Source organism: Pleurodeles waltl, chromosome 11, assembly GCF_031143425.1.
Source record: "Pleurodeles waltl isolate 20211129_DDA chromosome 11, aPleWal1.hap1.20221129, whole genome shotgun sequence".
Classification (NCBI taxonomy): domain Eukaryota; kingdom Metazoa; phylum Chordata; class Amphibia; order Caudata; family Salamandridae; genus Pleurodeles; species Pleurodeles waltl.
This window is the reverse complement of record NC_090450.1, coordinates 205827859-205852443: the sequence shown is the minus strand read 5'-3', so window position 1 is coordinate 205852443 and position 24585 is coordinate 205827859. Positions and strand designations below refer to the sequence as shown.

The window sequence follows — 24585 nt, the reverse complement described above, 5'->3', positions numbered from 1 at the left end:
TTTGATTGGCTTGCCGCAACCTGACACAAATATTAATGTGTGCATTAAAAAACAAAACAAAAAAAAAACATAGAAATTCACTGAAAAAAACATAGGTTACAGGGACGTTATAGTTAGGTTGACTTTTTACCCATACAGAACAGAACCATAGAAATTCAGCAGTTATAGTTATACTTATCTGAAGAAACTTTAACTCGATCCGGAAAGTAACTTTAAGCCACGAGTTATAGTTTCTTCACATAAGTATAATTATAACTATAACTGCTGAATTTCTATGGTTTTGTATGGATAAAACATCGTCTTAACTATAACATACCTGTAACCTTTGCTATTTTCAGTGGAAATTGTAATATATATATATATATATATATATATATATATATATACACACACACACACACACCTCTTCTCCAGGGTTGTGACATTTAGCCTGGAGTGAGAGAGAGACACTATTCTCACTAGTGATAGGTGAGAATTGGCTCCACGGTAGATATTTCTTCAATTTAGAGTGAAAGATTTCACCGACACCTTAGCCAGTCATTCACTTTTTATGCATCAGCAGGATACATATTGGGATGTGGAAATTAAGCCAAACAACTCCCGCGATGACAAATGAATGTGCCCTGTGTTATGTAACTGGTGCTTATACAGGGAGTGCAGAATTATTAGGCAAATGAGTATTTTGACCACATCATCCTCTTTATGCATGTTGTCTTACTCCAAGCTGTATAGGCTCGAAAGCCTACTACCAATTAAGCATATTAGGTGATGTGCATCTCTGTAATGAGAAGGGGTGTGGTCTAATGACATCAACACCCTATATCAGGTGTGCATAATTATTAGGCAACTTCCTTTCCTTTGGCAAAATGGGTCAAAAGAAGGACTTGACAGGCTCAGAAAAGTCAAAAATAGTGAGATATCTTGCAGAGGGATGCAGCACTCTTAAAATTGCAAAGCTTCTGAAGCGTGATCATCGAACAATCAAGCGTTTCATTCAAAATAGTCAACAGGGTCGCAAGAAGCGTGTGGAAAAACCAAGGCGCAAAATAACTGCCCATGAACTGAGAAAAGTCAAGCGTGCAGCTGCCACGATGCCACTTGCCACCAGTTTGGCCATATTTCAGAGCTGCAACATCACTGGAGTGCCCAAAAGCACAAGGTGTGCAATACTCAGAGACATGGCCAAGGTAAGAAAGGCTGAAAGACGACCACCACTGAACAAGACACACAAGCTGAAACGTCAAGACTGGGCCAAGAAATATCTCAAGACTGATTTTTCTAAGGTTTTATGGACTGATGAAATGAGAGTGAGTCTTGATGGGCCAGATGGATGGGCCCGTGGCTGGATTGGTAAAGGGCAGAGAGCTCCAGTCCGACTCAGACGCCAGCAAGGTGGAGGTGGAGTACTGGTTTGGGCTGGTATCATCAAAGATGAGCTTGTGGGGCCTTTTCGGGTTGAGGATGGAGTCAAGCTCAACTCCCAGTCCTACTGCCAGTTCCTGGAAGACACCTTCTTCAAGCAGTGGTACAGGAAGAAGTCTGCATCCTTCAAGAAAAACATGGTTTTCATGCAGGACAATGCTCCATCACACGCGTCCAAGTACTCCACAGCGTGGCTGGCAAGAAAGGGTATAAAAGAAGGAAATCTAATGACATGGCCTCCTTGTTCACCTGATCTGAACCCCATTGAGAACCTGTGGTCCATCATCAAATGTGAGATTTACAAGGAGGGAAAACAGTACACCTCTCTGAACAGTGTCTGGGAGGCTGTGGTTGCCGCTGCACGCAATGTTGATGGTGAACAGATCAAAACACTGACAGAATCCATGGATGGCAGGCTTTTGAGTGTCCTTGCAAAGAAAGGTGGCTATATTGGTCACTGATTTGTTTTTGTTTTGTTTTTGAATGTCAGAAATGTATATTTGTGAATGTTGAGATGTTATATTGGTTTCACTGGTAATGATAAATAATTGAAATGGGTATATATTTTTTTTTGTTAAGTTGCCTAATAATTATGCACAGTGATAGTCACCTGCACACACAGATATCCCCCTAACATAGCTAAAACTAAAAACAAACTAAAAACTACTTCCAAAAATATTCAGTTTTGATATTAATGAGTTTTTTGGGTTCATTGAGAACATGGTTGTTGTTCAATAACAAAATTAATCCTCAAAAATACAACTTGCCTAATAATTCTGCACTCCCTGTATAAAGCGCTCCAATACCTATGGGTCGAATTCGCGCTATATCAAACTGTAACAAGAATCTGCTGTTAGGTAAATTGTTAAGTCTCGCTAAGGGTGCCGGGCACGATGGTGGCCATTTACTTGCTATACCGACGCCAAGTGACGTTCGAGAATCTCTGTGAAAAGTCTTAAATCTTTGAGCTTAACAATATAGTCCCATTACTTCTGCATGTTTTCAACCACTTGTCAATCACGGCTAAATTAACCATAAAACTGGACTAGTTGAACTTAAAAAGTCTGCATTTGATGGAGTTGATAAGCCGTCGTCCATGACGTCAGCGCCTGCGGATGAATGTCAGTTGAGGAAGGGGGCACATAGCGCCCCTGACGTGAATTGTTAGCTTCTGCAGCAGAGAGAGGAGACTGCAAGAAAACGATCGGTCGTTGTGCTCCAACAAGTTTACTTTAGCTTTTTGGCTAAATGGAAAATGTGACGCCCACTCAGGCGTACGGAACTACAGCGCCAAGAGCTCGCGAGAGGTGCGCAGTGTTGGTCGGGGAGCCCATAGGCAAGTGGGACCATGGACTCCTATCCCTCCCCTAGCCTCCCTCCTCGCCCAAAGCCCTTTATATGCGGGACACCTACCATTGCCCTGAACCTACCTCCTCACGTGTGATGAGCACCTGATAGAAGTCTTTGCTGGGCGCTGGCGCTTGTCCGTTCGTTTCATAGAGGATCTCAGGCAACCACGATGCCATTTTGGGACGCTCAGTTGGTCTCCAGGGCAACCAGGAAGAGGCGGGACTTAGAGGTCACCGAGCCGGAAAAAAAGACAAAAGCCACACGAAACAATTTTTATTTTTGGTGTCGCATGCCGTATGAAAACGGACAAAGGTAAGAACACCACGCAGCTTACGGGGTAAGGAAATAGAGTAACGGGGAGAACGGTGACCCCGGGGGAAACAGTTAGAGGAACCAGGGGGTCATGACCCGGCGGAAGGACACGGCTGCCGCTGAGACAGGGGATGCTTCCGAGGCAGCGGCGGGCAGGGTTGTGGTGTGGGGCTTTTTGGACGGGACACAAGTGAGGCAGCTGAGGGCGGCCTTCGCTGGGTGGTAGGGGAGGGCACTAGTCTCAGTCTTGTAATGTGACGGGTAAAGTAGTGCGAGGAGGACGGCGGAGTGAGACGGAGCTGCGCGTTTGCAGCTGATCCTGGAAGGCAGCAAAGCCGGGGGACCCGGGACACCCTGAAGTTGTATCAGGTGAGGGGTTATGGGGAATGGGAGCTGGAGTATCCTCACTGTTTCGATCTGATCTGACGCACCTTGGCCCACTAGGCCTTTGTTGACATGTGTTGAAAAGTTTATTGTGTGATAATACACCTGGGGTAGGAGGTGAGGCGGAGGGACCCGAGTTACCCCCACTGCCAGAGAGTTCCTTGTGTCCGAGGCAGTGGTGTCCGATGCTGCGTCCACTTGTGGCGCCTAAGCACCGCCAGGGTAGTGTGTTGAAGGTTAGGCCTATTGTGAGTGGGCCTTGTGCGGAAGGAACACTGTGTGTCCTGTGTATGTTGGACATAAGAGTAGAGGCTATTAAATGGGGCGATGGTAAAAAGGTTGACATGGATCTTGATGGCTGTGGACGTTCTCCGTTTCGTGACAAGGTATATGCAGAAGCTTTGGTGGGATAGAACTAATGTGGGGGAGCACAATCCTTTTTCTGATGTTTCAGTAGAACCCATGTGTGTTGTATTTGGTGGGTACGGGCTCTTTTATTAGATGAGTGCTTTTGTTGGTAGGTTGTGATTGGCGGGGAGGGGGCGAGTAGTGGTCACGGCAATGGTCGAGAAGGGGTGATAGAATCCGTAGTTGCGTGCGACCAGTGTAACTTACCAAAATGCTCCCCCCTCCGCTTATTGTCGAAAAATTGTGGAGTTTTTTATTGTGGTGGTACTGTGGAGGTAGTGGGGCAGAGTGAGTCCTGCCTGGGGCGCTGTGCTCTGCTGCGCTTCCTAATTTTGGTTGCCTTTGTCTGGACCCACTCAGTACGTTCTTTTTTATTTTGGGGGTTGGGAATGAGGGGGCAATTTTGTTGATGCCTGGATAATTTCCTGGTAAAGAGGAGCATCCTGCGCAGTGTTTGTCCCGGCAAAGAACAAAGCTGCAACCGCTCACAGGCCTTTGACAACACGGGTCGAGTTTATAGCGCGTGTGCACCGAGGATGCCACTTATTTCTGGACCTGGTTGGCGTCGGAAACCCCGTCCTTACGGTGTGCGGACAGGCTCCCCTTCCGTGTCTGCGCTGTCCGGCGTGTGGTGTCCATAAGGCCGTTCTGTCTTGCTTGTTGCCTTTGTGCGTGTCGCGGCTCTTCCTGTGTTTGTACACACACTGATCCTCCGCGTCACTTTATTTATAGGCACATAGTAGACACACTTATTTAAGGTCGTGAAAGTGACAGATGGGCACAGTCCCACCATTATCTGTACCCTTGCTTAAAAATGATTGGACCCAACTGGTCTCTGTGTCTCTCTCTCTCTCAGCTTAAAAGCTATGCGGGCAGCCTAGGTCCTTGATGAGCTATTGTCTGTTCCAATACAGTACAGCCCTTATGATCGTTATGTAGTCGGCATGATTTTAGCGAGCTAACTCATCAAAGGGGTGGGGGTTACAGTTGAATGAATGCGGTACGACCGCATGATCATTCCTACTTGGTGGCCATGAAATCTATTTCTCAAATAAAAACATTAATATGGATAGAGTGGATTGTTTATGTCTTTTCATGTTTTATAGCTATAACATTCTGGATTTTCAATACAGTTCAGATTGTTTTCTGGCGTGGAACTTGCTTTTACCTCCATTAGCCAGCATGCCTGATTCCTGGGCAGTATTACACCTGTCCTTGTAACTGACAGTATCGTATTTGTTTGCATTTTAATGGACGTTAGCACATAATTCAATAATATATGGATCTTTTTATTCATTGGTTTGTTATAATTTTTTAATATAAATAGGTCTGTCTTGTTTACAGGAGAATGGCCAGTTGTCATTAAAATCTACCAAATCCTGGTCTGTTAACATAATGGATACAATTACCTGATTACAGAACACTTCCCGAGTCACCCAGCATGTGTTTTTGGTAGCGAACACGGTTCACAAGCCAGTATTAGGAAGACTAGTGCGCTAGACAGTTTTTTAGAAGATGTTTATTGATAGGATAATAAAAATCATTACAGTAAGAATATCTAAAATACAGTACTATAAATTCTACCCCCTCTAAAACCAACTTTTTACTAAAATCATTATGCGACTTTAGACCGGTTACAGTGCACCACAGTAGTGAGCAAGGATACATAATTTTCATACTGAAGTTAGTCAGCAACGGTCTACTTCGGTTTCAGTCCAGAGGTATATGACTTTGGTATCAAACTGTAATGCTTCTTTAATTTTTGCCGATTGAACCCGGGACAGGGATTGATTGAGAAGTGTTCCTGATCAAAGAAGTTTGATCATAGATGGTTGTGCCTATGAGTCTTCTCATCAATACTGATAACTGCAGAAAAGAGTTTCATAATATCAGTACATGTTTTTTATTTTCAATCGGGCTTCTTGCCCTCAGTTGCTGCAGGCATCCGAGATTCCAGTAGATTTGTGCCAACTGCTAACTAAAGCAAGAATCGAATTCCTTTATGATTTTCCTAGGCAACATCCAGTTTTAAATGGGTGACTAGTGGAGCACACTGTATTTATTTGTGAAAGATAAATATTTTTTTCTTGTTGTGCTGCTATCTGTACTAGACAGTAGAGTGGACGAGAAAAGTACATTCAGATGTTACTACAGTTTGCGAGTGGAGCAAGTTTGCTATCAATTTTAAGCCCCCTCATATCTATAAGGTATTTGACTTGTTTTTTGTTTGTTCCAGTCTTTACTACACGCCGTCTCCGTAGGGCCTTGTTCTCCTAATGCAGTCTTATTGCAAAAATCCCCGTTAGCGCTGCTTTATCAGTGCCTTAAGATTGAATGCTTCTTCAGTCATCCATGCGGTTACTTTCATTCTGCATCTCAGTCTAGAACAGAGGTGTTTAATCTGTGCTGTGCTCCCTAAGGGGGGGGGGGGGGCTGTTTAGTCATTGAAAGAGGGGAGCGCATTCCCCAGCCTTCCATCTACTTGGAATCCAAAATGTTTGCTCTTCGTTTTGGAAAAAGAGAACCATCCCAGAACTGTTAATTCCGGTAGTTAAAATGCTTCAGTTGGAGTGTCCTGTGCTTTCAAACCGAAGCCGGACAGACAGCTAAACCAGCTTTTCTCCCGTGATTCCCTACTTCCTTAAAATAAATACGAATGGGCACTACCAGTTAATCTGCAAATCTGAAGGGTGCTTAGGAGCCGGTACTGGCCTTAATTGATCAAATCACTGAAGCTTTGGGATGCCCAAAGATTTATTCTTTTTGAGTGGCAGTGCAGAGAGTTAACTGAGCTGTGATTTGTGTGCTCTTGATTAATTGTATTTACATAGCGATTACTACCGCTAGGGAGGTGTTGAAGGGAAAGTTATGTTAAAAAAAAAAAAAAAAACAGGCATTACGTACAGTCTGGGTATTACTAAAATCATATTTTGGAAGCACCATTTTATCGTTAAATATTCCCATGTTTTGTAGCAGTCTAGCTTATACTATGTGTTTAATGCAAGTATAAAATAATGACAATCATTCACAGTTCTTTCTGTCACAGGCTGGGACCTCGTAGAGCTGAACATACTGAAATCACTGTTCTCCACTGCACTAACCAAGATTTAATTCTGTGGCTCTCTGGTTACACACAGACTTCTGAAGTGCATTAACTATTAGATGTTTCATAATGTACTATAGTACATTTCCCACCGAATAACAACTTTTTAAATATATTTTTCATTTAGGCTGTCTGTTATTTTATAAATTGCTACCTGATGCTGCAAGAAAGGTGATATCATCCTAATACGTTTTGTCAAATTAAGTTTTGTTCGTGAAAAATAAAGTAACATTATGCATTTTTGGGTAATTCTGTTTTGGGACTTTTTGTTTGAACTGTTTGGTAAGCCTCTGACACCAAACCACAGTCACCCACAAACCTTGGTTTGCTAAATACTATTTCCCCACTGTAAAAATGATTTACTTTGTGAGTTAGGGACATTTATGGTTGTTCATGAGTAGTAGGTTCTAGACATTTTTGTCAGGAAGGGGTCCTTCCGCCTAGAACATTTTGACAGGTGGATCTTGGCATCAAAAAATAGGAGGACCTCTGCTCTAGAAGGAACACCAGACACATACTCATGTGCTTTAATTACTGTCTGGTTGTTGTAGTTTATTTTATGTAAAATGTAGTAATGTAAATTGAGGTAAGCTTCAGGCTGCTCCTACAAAACATACAATACAAATAAAGCCTGTCCAGTCAGTTGAAAGTCTTCTACATAAAACAAGACACTTTTCCAGATACAGACATTTGTGAGACCTAGAAGGAGACCAGATTATTTCATTTGTTCCAAACCTGGGTCTTCAGTTTAATGTTGAGGAGGGAGAATGGAGGTGTGATAACTTTAGGACAAGGAATGTCACATTTTAGCCCCAGCAATGGTAAGAGACTTGCCAACTGTTTATTCACATCTATATTTTGTCAGCATTAACTTGAGCTCGTCGCTAGAGCAAAGACTTCTTGTGGGTCTTTGATGGGCAACTGGACCAGCCAGAAAATTGAGTTTTGAGGGTTTCATTAAGTTTCCCCTTAAGGCACAAGGTTCTGAAGTAGAACTGGTCTGCAGTTGTAATACAGGACAACAGCGGGGGATTCTTTGTGAAATGGACTTACTTTGCAGATCAGTAATTCTTAACCTTTTGACTTCAGTTAACACTCACTTAACCACTGCTGGAATCTGGGGACCCAAATGAATCATTAATGTAATCTGGGAGCCTCCACTAAGTCATTAATAGAAACCAATAATTTGAACTGCAAAACAATACATAAAAATGCAATAGAAAGCATTACTCAGACAAATACACAGACAATTAAATATTTTACTTAATTCCTAAACAAATATAAAAAAAAAAAATCCAAATTTTAATGGGAAGTTTGGAGTTTTTCAAAATTAAATCATACATACTATATTCAGTTTGTCCACTTGTTCTGCTCCCACAAATCAATCGAAGGACACTACATTTTAAATCTATCCTTATTCCTTAACACATACATAATTTTCAGTCTTATATTTAGCTTCTTTATGTATATTAGCTTTATAAATTTGTTAATATTACACTTTCTAAGCAGTCCTGGACCCCCAGGGTAGACTTCTTAGACCCCCAGCGGTCTCCAGACCACAGGTTAAGAACCACTGTTCTAGACCAAAGATGACTGTGTTTTGGGTTACTTGTAGGTTGACTAACAGTACACCCAGATGTAGGTGGATTGCTTATACAGGTCTGTTGCTGTGGTACCGATGTATCTTGTATTGGATCCCTACCTTTGTGATATTGCAGCAAGAAAGAGAATTTTGATATTGAATATGGAAGTGAGCAGACCTTAACACCGCTTTCACTTGGGGTTCGAAAGAGAAGTTTCTATTGAAAACTTACTTTATTCATTACTGACTGACCTGGAGAAGGGAGACATTGTAGAGCCTAATGAAGGTAGGGTAGAGGAGCTTGATTAGAAATAGAGCAAGGCTTCAGTCTTATTCCCATTTAGGCAAAGTAATTAAAATTGTATCCGTTTCTAGACTATCCTTGAGCAGACTGACTCCTCAGATGGGAAACCTATGGTCCTGTGGAGGTCAAATTCTATTTGGGTGTCATCTTTGTAGAGTTGAACTAGAGACAACAATTCTTGGTTTATTTAGCCAGAAGGAAGCTAACAGCAATTGAAGAGTAGGGCAGACTGAGCGGAGACTTGGAGGTGAGAAGTCAGGGGAGAAAAAGGTGCCTAGAAACACACGTTGGGCCTATAAGAGAGGAACTATCTAATTCACGGCTAGACAGACCCACCCCGCCCAAATTCTTAGTGCTCAATACAGTCAATTGAGGAGAATGGGTGATCCATAGTTTCAAAAACTGGACAGTAAGTCTAGTACAATAGGGGCTGCGCGTCTCCTGCTGCGTCACAAGTCAAGTAGGTTTTCAAACCTATGTATCAACATTGTTTCTGTATCCCAGGAGGACTTTAAATAAGACAGAAATTTGGATATCAGCAAGCCTTTTTTAAGATAGCATCCCAGTTGGTCATTGACCTCCGCTTGTATGATGTAAGCAATGGAAGCCTGGGTTTGAAGTTCTGTGGGTTAGATGGATCTAAAGTGCCTTTTTTGAAAGATGGCAATACAGTTGCTTACTTTTGGATTTCTGGCAGATACCACCTTGAAGGCAAAGCATTGTTTAGCACACAGTGGTCTTTAGCTGAGTCTTCAATATTGTTTTTGGAGGATCTAGCAGGCATGGGATATGGACTTGAGCTGATAGCTCTCGTTGTGCATGCTTGATGTATGACAGCAGTACTTCATATCATCGTCAAGCAGGAGATTTGGTATGGGGGATCATTGGGCTTTGTGGATAAGGTGGTGATGTCTACGCAGTCTTGAGATTTTGGCTCCAATGTTGATGATTTTTTTTAAAAATTAAATAAAAAGCTGGTCAGATATAGAGGAGGATGTGCTCGCTTCTGAGATACTGTTAACCCCCCCTTTTTTATTATATATATATATATATATATATATATATATATATATATATTTTTTTAAATTTTTTTATTTTTGCATCATGGATTATCTTTCTCCTGACATCGAATAATTGTTGACATTACCTCCCATCAGCATTCTAAACTGTGCCCTTGGCGTTTCATTGGCTTTAGTTCAGGTGCAAACCACACTCAGTTGCATCTCCTCCATAGCATCTTTAAGACGTTGTTTGGGGCAGCCTCATCAAGGCAGGAATGGAGCTTGGTCCCCACCTATTAACAGTAGCCTCAGGTTCACATGTGATATCCAATTAGATATTTGAATTGCTATAGTTATATATAAATATCTTGCGTTTTGTTGGACCCAGAATGTCCCCTAAATGGTGCTCAGACTTCTTCCCTGACCTGCAGAGTTCTCCACAGAATGTTAAACTGGTAACTTGACTTAAATTTTGGCCCTGGCTTCATGGTAATCAAGCAAGTCTGCAGAGGCTTAGGCCTGTCTCTTACATTGCGAGGTCCAGGGTTTGTCATTCAGCTGCAGGTCTGCGTCAAGCGTGGTCTCATAGTGGACAGCTGGCCACCCTCTCCTGGGTGTACCACATAAAGCGGTTGTGACCGCTTACATGTGACATCTTTTTCGCGGGTCAGCTTGGGAGGCCGCAACAGCATGTTGCTGCTGTGAGCATGATTGGCCTGCGAGGCCGAAATTGCAGGTTGAAATTGGTTCAGGATCATGCTGGGGTTCTGAACCAGCGTACTGACTTTACCTAACATTTTCATTACCAAACAAAAGACTGCTGCAAAGACAAATGGTGTGGACTGCATTCATCTCGCCATATATCCCGTTACACAGGCATGGTGAGGCTTCACCGCAACTGGATCAAAAGGACCGAGTTGTGCTCAAACTGAGCCGAGCACAGAGACTTAGAGAGTTTCTGTCAAACTAAACCAAGGAGAAGTACAAATGAACCAGTTGCTCCATGCTGGTAATAGCGATGGTCTACAGCTGTGCTTAATTCCTCTGCCACCAGATACAAGAGGCTGTTTATCCTAGGGTTCCCCTCGTGGGTAGAGGATACTAGAGAGAAGGGATATTGTCTTCTGTCAAACACAATCAGGAATACAACCACATATTTGCACACTACAGCGAGTCTACAGGGAGTGCAGAATTATTAGGCAAGTTGTATTTTTGAGGATTAATTTTATTATTGAACAACAACCATGTTCTCAATGAACCCAAAAAACTCATTAATATCAAAGCTGAATATTTTTGGAAGTAGTTTTTAGTTTGTTTTTAGTTTTAGCTATGTTAGGGGGATATCTGTGTGTGCAGGTGACTATTACTGTGCATAATTATTAGGCAACTTAACAAAAAACAAATATATACCCATTTCAATTATTTATTATTACCAGTGAAACCAATATAACATCTCAACATTCACAAATATACATTTCTGACATTCAGAAACAAAACAAAAACAAATCAGTGACCAATATAGCCACCTTTCTTTGCAAGGACACTCAAAAGCCTGCCATCCATGGATTCTGTCAGTGTTTTGATCTGTTCACCATCAACATTGCGTGCAGCAGCAACCACAGCCTCCCAGACACTGTTCAGAGAAGTGTACTGTTTTCCCTCCTTGTAAATCTCACATTTGATGATGGACCACAGGTTCTCAATGGGGTTCAGATCAGGTGAACAAGGAGGCCATGTCATTAGATTTCCTTCTTTTATACCCTTTCTTGCCAGCCACGCTGTGGAGTACTTGGACGTGTGTGATGGAGCATTGTCCTGCATGAAAATCATGTTTTTCTTGAAGGATCCAGACTTCTTCCTGTACCACTGCTTGAAGAAGGTGTCTACCAGGAACTGGCAGTAGGACTGGGAGTTGAGCTTGACTCCATCCTCAACCCGAAAAGGCCCCACAAGCTCATCTTTGATGATACCAGCCCAAACCAGTACTCCACCTCCACCTTGCTGGCGTCTGAGTCGGACTGGAGCTCTCTGCCCTTTACCAATCCAGCCACGGGCCCATCCATCTGGCCCATCAAGACTCACTCTCATTTCATCAGTCCATAAAACCTTAGAAAATCAGTCTTGAGATATTTCTTGGCCCAGTCTCGACGTTTCAGCTTGTGTGTCTTGTTCAGTGGTGGTCGTCTTTCAGCCTTTCTTACCTTGGCCATGTCTCTGAGTATTGCACACCTTGTGCTTTTGGGCACTCCAGTGATGTTGCAGCTCTGAAATATGGCCAAACTGGTGGCAAGTGGCATCGTGGCAGCTGCACGCTTGACTTTTCTCAGTTCATGGGCAGTTATTTTGCGCCTTGGTTTTTCCACACGCTTCTTGCGACCCTGTTGACTATTTTGAATGAAACGCTTGATTGTTCGATGATCACGCTTCAGAAGCTTTGCAATTTTAAGAGTGCTGCATCCCTCTGCAAGATATCTCACTATTTTTGACTTTTCTGAGCCTGTCAAGTCCTTCTTTTGACCCATTTTGCCAAAGGAAAGGAAGTTGCCTAATAATTATGCACACCTGATATAGGGTGTTGATGTCATTAGACCACACCCCTTCTCATTACAGAGATGCACATCACCTAATATGCTTAATTGGTAGTAGGCTTTCGAGCCTATACAGCTTGGAGTAAGACAACATGCATAAAGAGGATGATGTGGTCAAAATACTCATTTGCCTAATAATTCTGCACTCCCTGTAGAGTGGACAGGGTTGTACTTGACCCAGTTTGCAGAGCCATTGTTGGACAGATCCCAGGGCAAAAGTGGCAGTTGGTCCTGTTGCCCCAGAACAGCCTCTGACAGATGCCCTAGCTTTCTTATTTCGGGCTTGATTTTATATGGGTTTACCTTGCATTTAGGGGAAGGGGGAGGGGGGGTTGGTTGTTTAGCCCAATGTTCACACAAAAGTGAACCAAGAAATGTACAAAACCAAGTTTTCTCAAGGAATACTAACAAGGGCTAAAAGGACGTTTACAAATTTAGAACTGCCCCATGAATGGAACTATTTAATATTTCTGCAAGTTTGGATTTTCTTTGATCAGTTGTGCACAAGATTGTCGAATTCAGCAGTAAATAAATAGAAACACACTTTTGTCTACGGATTTATGATAAATATATTTATAGAGAAAAATACAATAAGGGTGTTCCTTGAGGTCAACCTGCAAGCGATTGAACCCCCTCCCACCCACACACACCTATACCCATTAGTATATCAACATGTATTGTATTTGTAAATTATTTTGGGTACTTGTGAAGTGTGGATCATGTGGTAGGTGTGGGGTTATTGAGTCATGTAGGAAATGTGGAGATCTTCTAACCTTATGACCTAAATCAACTCAAAACGGCACTTTGTGGTTCCTCTTAGAGAACAGAAAGCACTAAAAAAGCTTTATTTTTATTTATTTACTTTTTAAATTTCCTGTTCTAATATCCCTACTGACTTTTTAAGGCTCCTACAAAGCCTTCTGCCACACCATTTGTGGGTGAAAGCCTTCTGAAGATCATTCACCCCCCTCCCTTAAAAACAAGTACATTTGTTTTATATTAAATTCCTCATCTATTTCCAGTTAAAATGCATTTATTCCAGTACCCAAGATGTCAGACATTAAAACCATATCTGCTTCAAAATCACATTCACTACATGAAGTACTTTAGAACGCAAACCAATGCATTACTTTGTATTGTTTTAGAATACTTGCAAAAAACTATTTATTTCAATTCAAACATCCGTTTACTAGGAACATAGGGCCAGGTGTACGAATTTCCGATATTGCGACTCGGAAATTGCGAGTTGGTGCGAGTCGCAATATTGGATGCAGAACGGTGTTTCAGACACCGTCTGCGACTCGCTATGGGGTCGCAAAGACCCACCTCATAAATATTAATGAGGTGTGTCGCATTTTGCGACCCCATAGCGAGTCCCTGCACTCACAGGGATGGTGGCCTGCTGAAGTCAGCAGACCTCCATGTATGTGACTGCTTTTTAAATAAAGCAGTTTTTATTTTTATTTTGCAGCCCGTTTTCCTTTAAGGAAAACGAGTTGCAAAATAAAAAAAAAAAAAAAAAACCCATTTGGTTTCGTTTTTTCAGAGTAGGCAGTGGTCCTGCCTACTCTGAAAAAACCTTTTTGGCAACATTCACAAAGGGGAAGGGATCCCATGGGGACCCCTTCCCTTTTGCGAATGAGTTACCACCAGTGTGACACTGGTAACCGTGAATTGCTTTGCGACCGCATTTGCGGTCACAAAACAATTCTGCATTGCGATGCGAGTCGCGAATAGGAAGGGGAACACCCCTTCCTATTAGCGAGTCGCATTCACAATTTGCGAGTCGGTACCGACTCGCAAATTGTAAATGAGCATCGCATAAGTCTGTTTGCATGGCGCAAACTGCGATTTTCAGTTTGCACCATGCAAACGGCTTCCTACATCTGGCCCTTAGTACTTTAAACATAAACAAAATACATTGAATCCACGATTATACTGTTGTCTGTATATAAAAACAAAGAACCTCCCACATCAGAGTAGTTTGCTTCAATAATAAATAGCTAAAACCCCTTTCTCTGAATACCTCTTCAGCCCTTACTCACATCTTATATGTAGAGAACATTACTGGAGATGTTAAAATGGGATAGTTCAAAGAGAACTTTTCTTCAATTTTATTAAATTGCTTTCTTAATTTCACCACCTATCTTAACTCCTTGGGCTTCATCGCTACCATAGGATGAATTCTTGTCATCTCCAGATGAAAATAATCCGTTCAGAGATCATAATGTTGAAATCGTGGCTATATGATGTGAAGATGTTAATCTTGTCCTCATCCTTAGCTCCCTTACAATGGAAGACTTGGGCATATTCAGTACATTTTTTTCAGATGTTGTCCTTCTGTACCTTCCCAATTCTACATCCTACCCAAATAAAAGTTCTGTCCCATACAAGGACTTCATTTGTTCCCTTACTTTTGTTAAGCAGTTAATATTGGCGGTAGATCTGGGGACCCCATAATCTTTAACTTGCAAAACAAGGTTCCCTGACCTTTAAATCTACTCCAAGAAAGTGTTACCTGCTTAAATTATGCGTTATAAAAGCTAATGTACTTTGTAAAAGTTACATCCTACACAATATGTCTTGAATGCACACTTAATCACTGGTGTAACATGATTTCCCAGGCTCGATAATATACACAATTTAACGTTCAGGCTCCAAATGTATACATATTTTTAGACCATAATAATATCTGGATATCAGAAACATACCATTTTCTGATCTCGTCTATTTAACTCTCTACAAATTTGTAATCCTAGTTGATCATTATAGTTTATGTACATATTTACATTACGACCTTGCTGGTCTTTGTTTTGAGACACACGTTTTGCTTATTAGCAGTGCAGCTTTGCTCTTCTCTGTTAAATGAAGGTCCATGTGGAATTTTTAATGTTCCTCCTGCAAAAAGAGAAGAATGGTTTCTGCTGTACATGTCAACCTCTTTAGTCCCAGGCTTGATCAGTTGAGTGTTCGAGTTATACATTATGGGCAAAGATAAAGAAAGTTGTGAAAGTTTCCCAACACTTTGCAACGGTGTTAGCCCAATTTTAGACACCCTGCTCCATTGTGCAATTAATGCTTTTCTGTATTTTAGGTATATAGGGTTTAATTAAAGGGCTGCTATTAATCTAATTTTTGGAAAACTATTAAAAAAATATAGGTCAAGTTAGACTTTCAGTGGGATTTCTAACTGCACTTATCTTGTAAGGGTGAATTACCTGTCCGTACCTGAGTCCTGTGTATTTTACCTCATGAGATTCTCTGAGCATTTCGGATTTCCTTTTGGCAACCCATGCATACATACGATCCAAATGAAGGTATTAACTTACACTGATTTCTTTTTTTTAAGACCGTACAGAATCAGTGAGATATGCAGAACATTAATGTTGTCTCAACATATCAACAGCAAATGTGCATCAATGTGTAAGAGTCTTGGATCAAAGAGAGAGACCAAAGACTGTACATTAGAGTAGGAAAATGACATAAATTGGGTGATTGGCTATGCAGCATATCAAGGCCATAGTTAACAAAGTACATAATTTTCCACGACCTGCCTAATCACACAGTGTCATAAGAACGTACGCTCACAAGATGCAGTGTTGCAGCCAAGACAAAAGAAAAGAGGAAAACCACAAGACTGAGTGATTTATGCGAAAAAGTAGAAGTCAAAGAATGGAACCCATATTTACTCAAAACCAACATTTAATCTTGCAGCCTTTTATGTAAGGCTGTTACAAGTTCAGACACCATTCTTGTAACGGTACAGCGATAGATAGGCAGTGTAGTGGGGTGCCTGTACAGCTCCATATGTATGGTCTGGGGCTCATGATCAAGTCCTGGGAACATAAAAACACCGACGCCTTAAATAAGTAGATCGGCAACTGATCAGGAAACAATATCATCCTGACCTGTACATCATTACTTCTCGCCTACTAGTCAGTGCATGTGCTGCCTTTTGCAAGTGTATTGTTCGATTACAGTGGGTTTAGGGCCCATGCATTGCTTTCTATTGGTTGGCTTCATTGTTACTCTCATTTGATTCTCATTCGTTAGTCTTTGAGTACTTCCCTTCTGCTTGTATTTGTCCCTCCCAGTGGAGCATGGATGCATTACAGTGTTCTTGCATTGCTTGCTTTTTCAAGTGCTACTTTTATTTTTTTCTAAGCAAGAGTGCATATTTTCCAGCTCTCTCTCTATAGTATACTTGACTTCCCCTCTCCGTGCTGCTGTCTTGCCAGTGTGCTTCGCCTTCCCTCTCCGTGGTGCACTTGGCTTTGCATGTTTTATCCCTGACCGCATTGCTTTCTTTTTCATCTGCTCCTACCCCTTACTTTTCTCTTTTGCTCTGTGGGCTCCGGTCGCCCTACCTTTCGGCCATTTGACCCCCTTCTCCCTCCAAATTGCTTCCCTCCTTGAATATCCTCTGTGTTTCTTCTGGGCCCCATGTTGCTTCACATCCCCACTCCCGCCTGTGTTGTTCCCTCCATCTGCTTTGCCCCCTTGTACCCTCTGCCCATGTTACCATCTCTGACCCATTTTGAAGAAAACACTTTGCACATTTGCCTTTCTTTGTATTTACAGTCCAAGTTGAATCAGTTAAAAAAAAAAAAAAAAAAAAAAAGTCTTGGTCACTTGAAGGCTTGCCACATCCTCAAAATGACGCAGTAGGCTTTTTTGTCATTTTTTTTTTGTCTTGTTGCGCAGCGTTTTGTGTGCTGTATAGCATAGGTAGAACCATTGACCAAGCCAGTTGGTTCCAAAGTTGAGGTCAATATTTGACTTTGATGGTGGGTGCACCTCTATAGTGCCCATTCTGTTGCCTTTCTGTATGTATATCTTCTCATAAATCATGAAACTACAATTCTCTATTGGATAGTGTCTAATATTTAATGGATAGTTGGCTGTTGACAAAGAATTGCATATTGATGAAACGCTAAATTCGCCTCCAGGACATGTTGGGAGATTCATCCTTTGATGTCACCAGCATGTGAAAGACAATTTCTTTGGGTTTCCAGAATATTCTTAAGGTCATATTCATGTTGAAGTTGAATCAACTCATCAGTAAATATGCATTCACCTATCTTAGACTAAATTCAACTAGGCATAAGGGCTGTGGCCTAAGTGCCTGAATCTTAGACCTCTGAGTAGACATGGTGAACGGAGATGGATAGTTGTTCTGATAAGCGTTTGAATACCTCCTCTAAATCAGGCCAACCTACTTGGGTATCTTTCTCCAAATTATGATGAAAGCCAATGGTTTCAAGACCTGATAGTGTCAAATGACCTTGGTTGCCACTGACTGTGGATGCTAATCCATTTTGTCTCAGTACAATATTTCTTTTATCACTGCAGTTTAGTTTATTGCTCACTGATACAATAGGATGCAGATGCACTATATAAAATCACTATATAAATTATTATATTGTGGTCTTCCCAATCTGTTCCATACAAGGTACAGGTACCCTTCGTGTAGCTGTGGGCTAAAAACACACTGAAAAGTGATGTGACTCGTGCACCTCGTCTGTGCTATTCTGCTGAGGCACATGGTCCGCTATACCCCCCAGCTCCTGAAACATAACACAGAGATTTAGGTAGTGTCTTTCTTAAGACCATAAACCTTGGCAATGGAAGCCCTTCTGTAAAGTTGGACTTAACAAATGTTGGTATGCAGTTTGCTGAATATGTCATGCATTTTCACAACTGCTAGTTTAATCTGGGATTCCTAATATAACTTTTGTTATTGATGAGTTTACCCAGACTCTTACTACCCCCCCCCCCCCCCCCCACCCCCCAAATTAGGCCCCTCCCAAGCTGGTGTGTTCTATAAAAAACAGCTACTTTCTTTCATTTAGCGTAGTCCATGCTGATACGTTTTTTAGGTGGACTGCATAAAAGCTTTAAGTCTACTTTAGGCTTATTCAGTACCATATTTATCTCACATTTGCCCTCCTTACATGCTTAGGTTGAGCTTAAGCCGTGTGCATGCGCTGTCTGCAAGACCTGCTGAATTCAGTCTATGGGCTTTCACCACGGCCACTATTGTCATTCATTCTTTGTTGTGCTTGTCTTAAATGCTTCCTTTTTATTGGTGCATTTTTCTAAATGTCCCTCTTTAGTGTGCTTAGTTCCTTTCCAGGTGATTACAGTAAGTGAACATTTTTGTTTGCCATCAGACTACGTTCATGCTTCCTCCTGTTAGTGTGTGATGGCTGCACCTCCCCCGACTGGGCATTGCAGCCTTCGTGTTCTTTTCAGGTTGTCCATAGCGATGTGTTCACACCACATCAGCGAAAAAACACACCAACGGTCTCAGGTTTCGTTTGTGATGGCACTTTGTTCTTTGATATACATGTCTCTCGCTCTCCTTTGAGCACAGTGATGGCACTTTGTTCTTGGATATCTCTCTCTCTACACCACTTAAGCTCTCTTACTCTACCGCTCTCTTACTCTACCGCTCTCTTACTCTACCGCTCTCCCGCCAGCTCTACCTCTCTACACCCTTGCTCTCTACCCCACTCTCTGCCTCTCTCTTGCTTTGCCCCCGCCTCTCTCTTGCTTTGCCCCGCCTCTGTCTCTCTCTCTCTCACTCTCTCACACACACACAGTAAGTGGCTGTAGCTCATTCACAAAGCATATCAGTAGTCTAATTCAAGGAGCTGGCTAATGCTCTGAACACAACCCCCAACCGTCCTTTATTATTGTTGATGCAATGCGAGATGCCTAACTATAACACAATAGAAACACAAAAATAGTGCGTCACGTCCAAAAGGGAGATCTATTTGCTATGCCAATGCTTGTTTTAATAATAGGTTGATATTTGAACAGATAGGACCCAAACAAAATAGTGGTTTCAAATGCGTACTTTATTTTTAAATACTGTAAGTCTTCCTGATTATGATTGCACCATTTTTAACATGCCCCTGGATCACTTTGAACAGGGCTGACTGATTGGCCCCTTAAAGATACCTGCATCTTGCCATTAGCAATTTTAATAGTTTTTTTGTGTTGAATCGATTTTGTTTGACCACCTGATAAGTATTGCCTGCAGACATTGGAGCCTTTAATACGTCGTGTCTAGTTTTTTTCCTAAGTTACTAATGTTGGAGTTTCATTGTAAGGGGGGAGGAATAAGGAGATTGGACATTACTTCATTGTTCTTCTGAGTCTTGTTTTAACCAGAGGTGTGCTCTTGACCATTACGCTAACAATGCCAAAATAACATGTAATTACGCATATAACAAATGTAGCTTCAGATATGTGTATATAAAAATATTTTGCAGAATTCCCCTATCTTTAGTCCAAGCATTTTGTGCTGCAAGAAAGCAGCACTTCCTTTTAATTCGGCAGTTTAACACAGTCTGTTATGTAAACAAATTCTTAATGTTGTCCCTAGCTTGCCTGATCTAGGTGTATCAATAAATCCTATGTGGCTACATTTTTACAATGGTTAATTCTCGATCGCCTAACTAGCAGGTTGAAATGCAATACAGTTCTAGAATGACCGAACCAGGTAAATATCTCTGTTACATTGCTACATTACACATTGCTGTGTTCGTTGCTCAGAAAAGAAACCTATGTATTGGTGAATTGGTAAGAAATTATTTTCATTTACTTCAGCTGCATATAGGAGTTGGCAGTAAAGTTACTTAAAATGAGTTTAGAGAGGTAATCCATAACATCAATCATTGATAGACATGGTTGCAACTTGGTAGCCTTAATGTCACATCAACACCCGAACCTGGCTCATACCGCAACCCTACATTATTATATGTAGGGTATAACATTTTGGCAAAGAGTACAACATTTTTCTTTTATTTACAGTTGTTCTTTCTTTCACTTAAATGGACCGAAATGGTTTCTTGCCAGACCACTATCTGGTAACAGGTCTATTATAATAAATATTTTTTGCTGAAGGAGTACATTTCTTTCATGTCTATAAAGCATTGGTATTAGATGCAGAGAAAGCATTTGATCATGTGCATTTGGCTTTTTAGTTGTTAATTTTGGAATCTTATAATTCGTGCTGCATTAATTGCTCACAACCATGACAAATGTCGGGTAGAGCTGAAATGGGCACGTCAGTCCTGTGCCACGTTGCAACAACTTATTGCACTTTCTATAGAGCTTTTGGCTGTCCCCCACCCCCCCCCCCTTTTTTTTTTTTGGTTTTTGTTTTTTTTAAATATCCGTACGAGTCATTTTACTTCTAGTAGCAGATATCTGTGTCATAAAATCGTATGTTGATGACGTTGCTCTATTTCTTAAACCAGCACCGAGAGCCTTCCAGCCTTACCTGGTCTTGAGGCAATATGAAATCAGTGAGTTTAAAATTAAAGTACTGCTATTTACTACATCGGAACACATTTTACTGGCTAGAATTGGTGCCAGTTTTAATTGTCGTTCTAAAGGTTGTAAGGAACATAACAACATATGTAGAAGATCCTGGTGCACAGTTTAAATCCTAGATTATACTCTCCTGGACTGTAATATTAAGGCTTTTTTCAAAGGTGTAATACGTTAACACCCTCACCACAGTTTATATCTTGGGTCTCTTCACTGTGAGTGACAGCAGTTTGTTCTTCCACATTTTCATATCTGTCTGAGAAGTAATCCACTTAGTCCTCCATACTTCTAGGCTAATATCTTCCTTCCTTTTTTATTTTTTTATTTTTTATTGTCAGACCTAGAGTCCTCTTTAGCAACTTGACAGCCACAAGTTGTGTTTTTTTTTTCTTTTTCTTTTTTAAAGTCGTTATGACACACACAGGCTTTTGGTCAGCCCTCTTGATCCATTGGTCTGTTCAGGTGCCTTTTACATTTTGATTCCGCCCATCACTTCAGACAATATGGGACTGTTGGGAGAACCGTCCTTGCCGGCTAGGCTCTCTTTATTTTGACTGTATTTTGCTTCTAGTCCACTACGTTGCCATAACTGATACATCAAACACTTCCTTCAGCTCTGCTTTTAATTCTATTTTCCCTTCATTTATGTTATTGGTTTTATTTATTTATTTTTGTAAATCTGTGCCTGCTACATGCAGCATTTGCTTTGTATTACACTGTTAATGCTTATTGCAAATGTTTGCAAAAATGTGTTAAAAAAGCAAACAAAAAACCCTGCAAAGCCTATGCTGCTTGATGGTTTGTTCTTCACTTTTTTGTGTGCAAATAATACATGCCACTTTTAGATAGTGATATTTTTTTTAATTTGCATTGCTTTTACACTTAAAGAAAAAAAAAATACCACATGCTTGCCAATGGCAGACCTCTTGGCTTTGCTAATGCTTGTTTCTTTGCGTCTTTATTCGTAATACCACTGCTAGATGAATACAAATGATGGAAATCCTCTTTATTGCTGTCACTGCCAATTTTGCAGATAAATTAGAAGGGGTGTTTATTAAATCTGTAGCCTTGCGTTTTCGGCCCTAGTAGCAAGACTTGTCTGTCTCTTACTTACAGACTTGTGGCCTCGTATACAACAAATACAAGACTTGGTTTTGGTTGGAAGCCTGAAGATTATAACTTTCAAGTTACTAAACCCATTTGGATCTTGCATGATTAGCCAAGCAAAAAGTTAATAATACATGACTTGACTGTAACCAGAATGAAATACTTCTGCCTGCCTTAAGAGCCCAGCCACCCAATTTAGTGCTAGTTAGATCCTGCATTCACATTGTGTTAAGTAGTCTCATTACCAAGCACTTGTGGATTTGGTAAGATGCTAAAGAGGCGAGGAGCAGTGAACATCTTACTGAAAAGCTTTCTAGTATTTCCAGAATTAGATTTAAGTGGCTTTGGGTATGTTTGTTTCCTTTTGGGTCTTGGGTCTTTTGACTTACTCCACGGATGTTTGCTTTATTGAGGCACTTTTGTCTTACTCCTGTTACATTTGAAATGCCATGCCTGTGATACTGTTCATTGCTGTAAAGCTCTGCATGTTAATTACCAGATGGTTCCTCATTTCTTTGAGAGTCTCTGATCTTTGTTGCCCATGCCGTGTGATTTTTGGTATGTTTTGTTCATAAAGCAGTGTACCTAAAAGATACTTTGGTCGAAACGGTAGGATTTACCTTTGGCAAAGTCAGGAAGTTCTTTTCAGAAGCGGCTAAGCATGTTTTACCTACTTTAACTATTGCATTACCTACCTTCACATATTTATTTTTGCCTCAGTAGTTTTGTAAATTTGGTACCCCAGTTAGGATTAGAATGGGTTTGCAAATGTATCTAAAACCGTCCACTGTAAATCTTTGAATGATTTATAAAACAGTTGTATAAACTGCTGCAGATTCCATTGCATAAAGCTGCTTTGTAGATTCGAGCTTCAAAAGAGGTTGGACAGAATAGACTCCGAGGTTTCTTAGAACTGTCTTGGATTGACCAGTTTTTTTTTTTTTTTGTTTTTTTTTTTTTGCAGCCATGTAATCGTCCCACAGTTGAGTTCTATGTGAAAACCTAACATTCTTGGCTACAGTGGACTTGGTCCATCCCCACAGCTCCTGATTATGGTGTACTTACATGTCGGTAGTTATATTGTGGTTGAGAGTGAACTGCACTGGGATTTCATTTTGTATTTTGGAGGTTTAAGTTTTCATTCTTGCTATAGCTGTCTGTTTACACATTTAGGTAGTGGTGTCCTAGTGACTCCTTCCCCACGTTTTTGTAGTGGTTTGGATCTGAATGCCAGTTTATGGAGTATTGAGGATCTCTTATTGTCAGTTTACTGCCCTTCTTTTCTTTAGCATTCTTGTTGGATGTGTTGTGAAAGTAGATGCTGATCAACAGGTGTCAAACCTACATCAGTCAGGCTGGCCTTATTCCTCTTTGCTATTCCTTCAATTGATATAAGGCCTTGTTGGTTCAGCTGCTTGTGTGCTTTCTCACTGCACAAGTCACCCCCTTCATTTACTGGATGCTGGTGATAATGAACTGATAGGTATGTAGCATTTTATTCACAGGCCAATTCCATGGGCAGCAGTGACTGGTTCTTGATCACATTGTTAACCACTATGATGTGCTTATGTCACTGACTTTTTGGTGATGTCACAAACACAGCTGTAAAAAAAAAAAAAAAAAAACTACCTCTTAAAGCCACTTAAGTTCTTTTTCCAACCTAAAACCCAGCCTTATTTCTCCCCATTCATTCTGTCAATAGTGTAGGCTTACACAAGAACCACTGAGCTGTAACTTAACGAGCATGCAAAAAATTTCCTCCAGAAAATGGTACAGTTGCTATTGGATTATTTTGCAGACTTTTCATTTGGGTAGCCAGAAAACTGACCTTGAATTCTGAAGTGAAGTGAGATTTCTACCCCAAATTTAAGTTTTTGGGAAACTATCAAATTTTCTTTTAAACCACGCCATGTAATGCAGTGGCTTCAGGAGAAGCTCTTGATTTTGTTTTCAGGCGGCAAATTAAATGCATGAAGTAACAAAGAAGTCTCTTGATTTAGACAAAGACAGAATGGTTGACTGCAGGTGACTGTCAGATAGGTGTTTCAGAGACCTGGTGTGGACCATTTCCTGCTTCCACTCATATGGTAAGATGTCCTGTAATTGTGTATCTGCGATTTAGGTGTCTAGATCAATCTTGGTTAATTTTGACAGTCATGGTGTACTACTCACAAACCAAAATTTAGATCCATAACTTTATTTAATTAGTGATTTTTTTGGTATTTGTATTAAGCCAGTTTATACATTTTGGGTATTAGGGGTGAATTAAGTAACATTTAGAGAATATTTATTGTGAATGACCCAGTGTAACCTAACCAGCTTAAACCTAAGATCCTGCCCCTAGTAAGTTTAATTACACTCAGACTTAAACCAAACAATCCAGTGTGCTTGCTTGCAGGCTTACTGAAAATAATTCTACCAATTCCCTTTCTGACACAAGTAAGTGTCTGTCTTATACAAGTATTGTGAGTTCTAAAGGCTATTGTTTAGCAGCAGAAATGTGAATAAGTCCATGTTTACTAACTTGTTGTTCGCTAAAGGGTATATGATATGATAATTGTGGTATTCTGCTGGGTATGTCTGATGATTTTAGGCCAGGGTTGACAAGTAAATAAGAAAGCTGAGAATAAGAAATGTGAAGAAGGCCATGTAACACATTTATTAGAACCCCCCCCCCTCCC

At 40.9% G+C, this 24585-nt stretch overlaps 2 protein-coding genes across 14 annotated transcripts in view; one reads left to right on the top strand and one right to left on the bottom strand.

Annotated features, from left to right (window-relative positions):
- The window catches only part of FBXO36 (F-box protein 36), a 114383-nt gene extending 111203 nt beyond the window's left edge, over window positions 1–3180 (bottom strand). The window contains exons 1-2 of the mRNA XM_069213435.1: window positions 3107–3180; window positions 2853–2994 (exon numbers count right to left, since the gene is read on the bottom strand). Coding sequence (XP_069069536.1) covers window positions 2853–2948 — 96 coding nt within the window. The 5' untranslated portion in view covers window positions 2949–2994; window positions 3107–3180. The remainder of the gene's footprint in view (window positions 1–2852; window positions 2995–3106) is intronic.
- Window positions 2978–24585, top strand: part of TRIP12 (thyroid hormone receptor interactor 12) — a 1145873-nt gene continuing 1124265 nt past the window's right edge. For 6 of the 13 annotated variants that reach the window (XM_069213426.1, XM_069213423.1, XM_069213430.1 and 3 more), the window contains exon 1: window positions 3218–3453. The gene's annotated coding sequence lies outside the window, so the exon portion shown is untranslated. Of the gene's footprint in view, window positions 3085–3185; window positions 3454–24585 lie in introns of those variants that run through there. The other 7 variants (XM_069213434.1, XM_069213432.1, XM_069213429.1 and 4 more) reach the window with 3 other exon arrangements.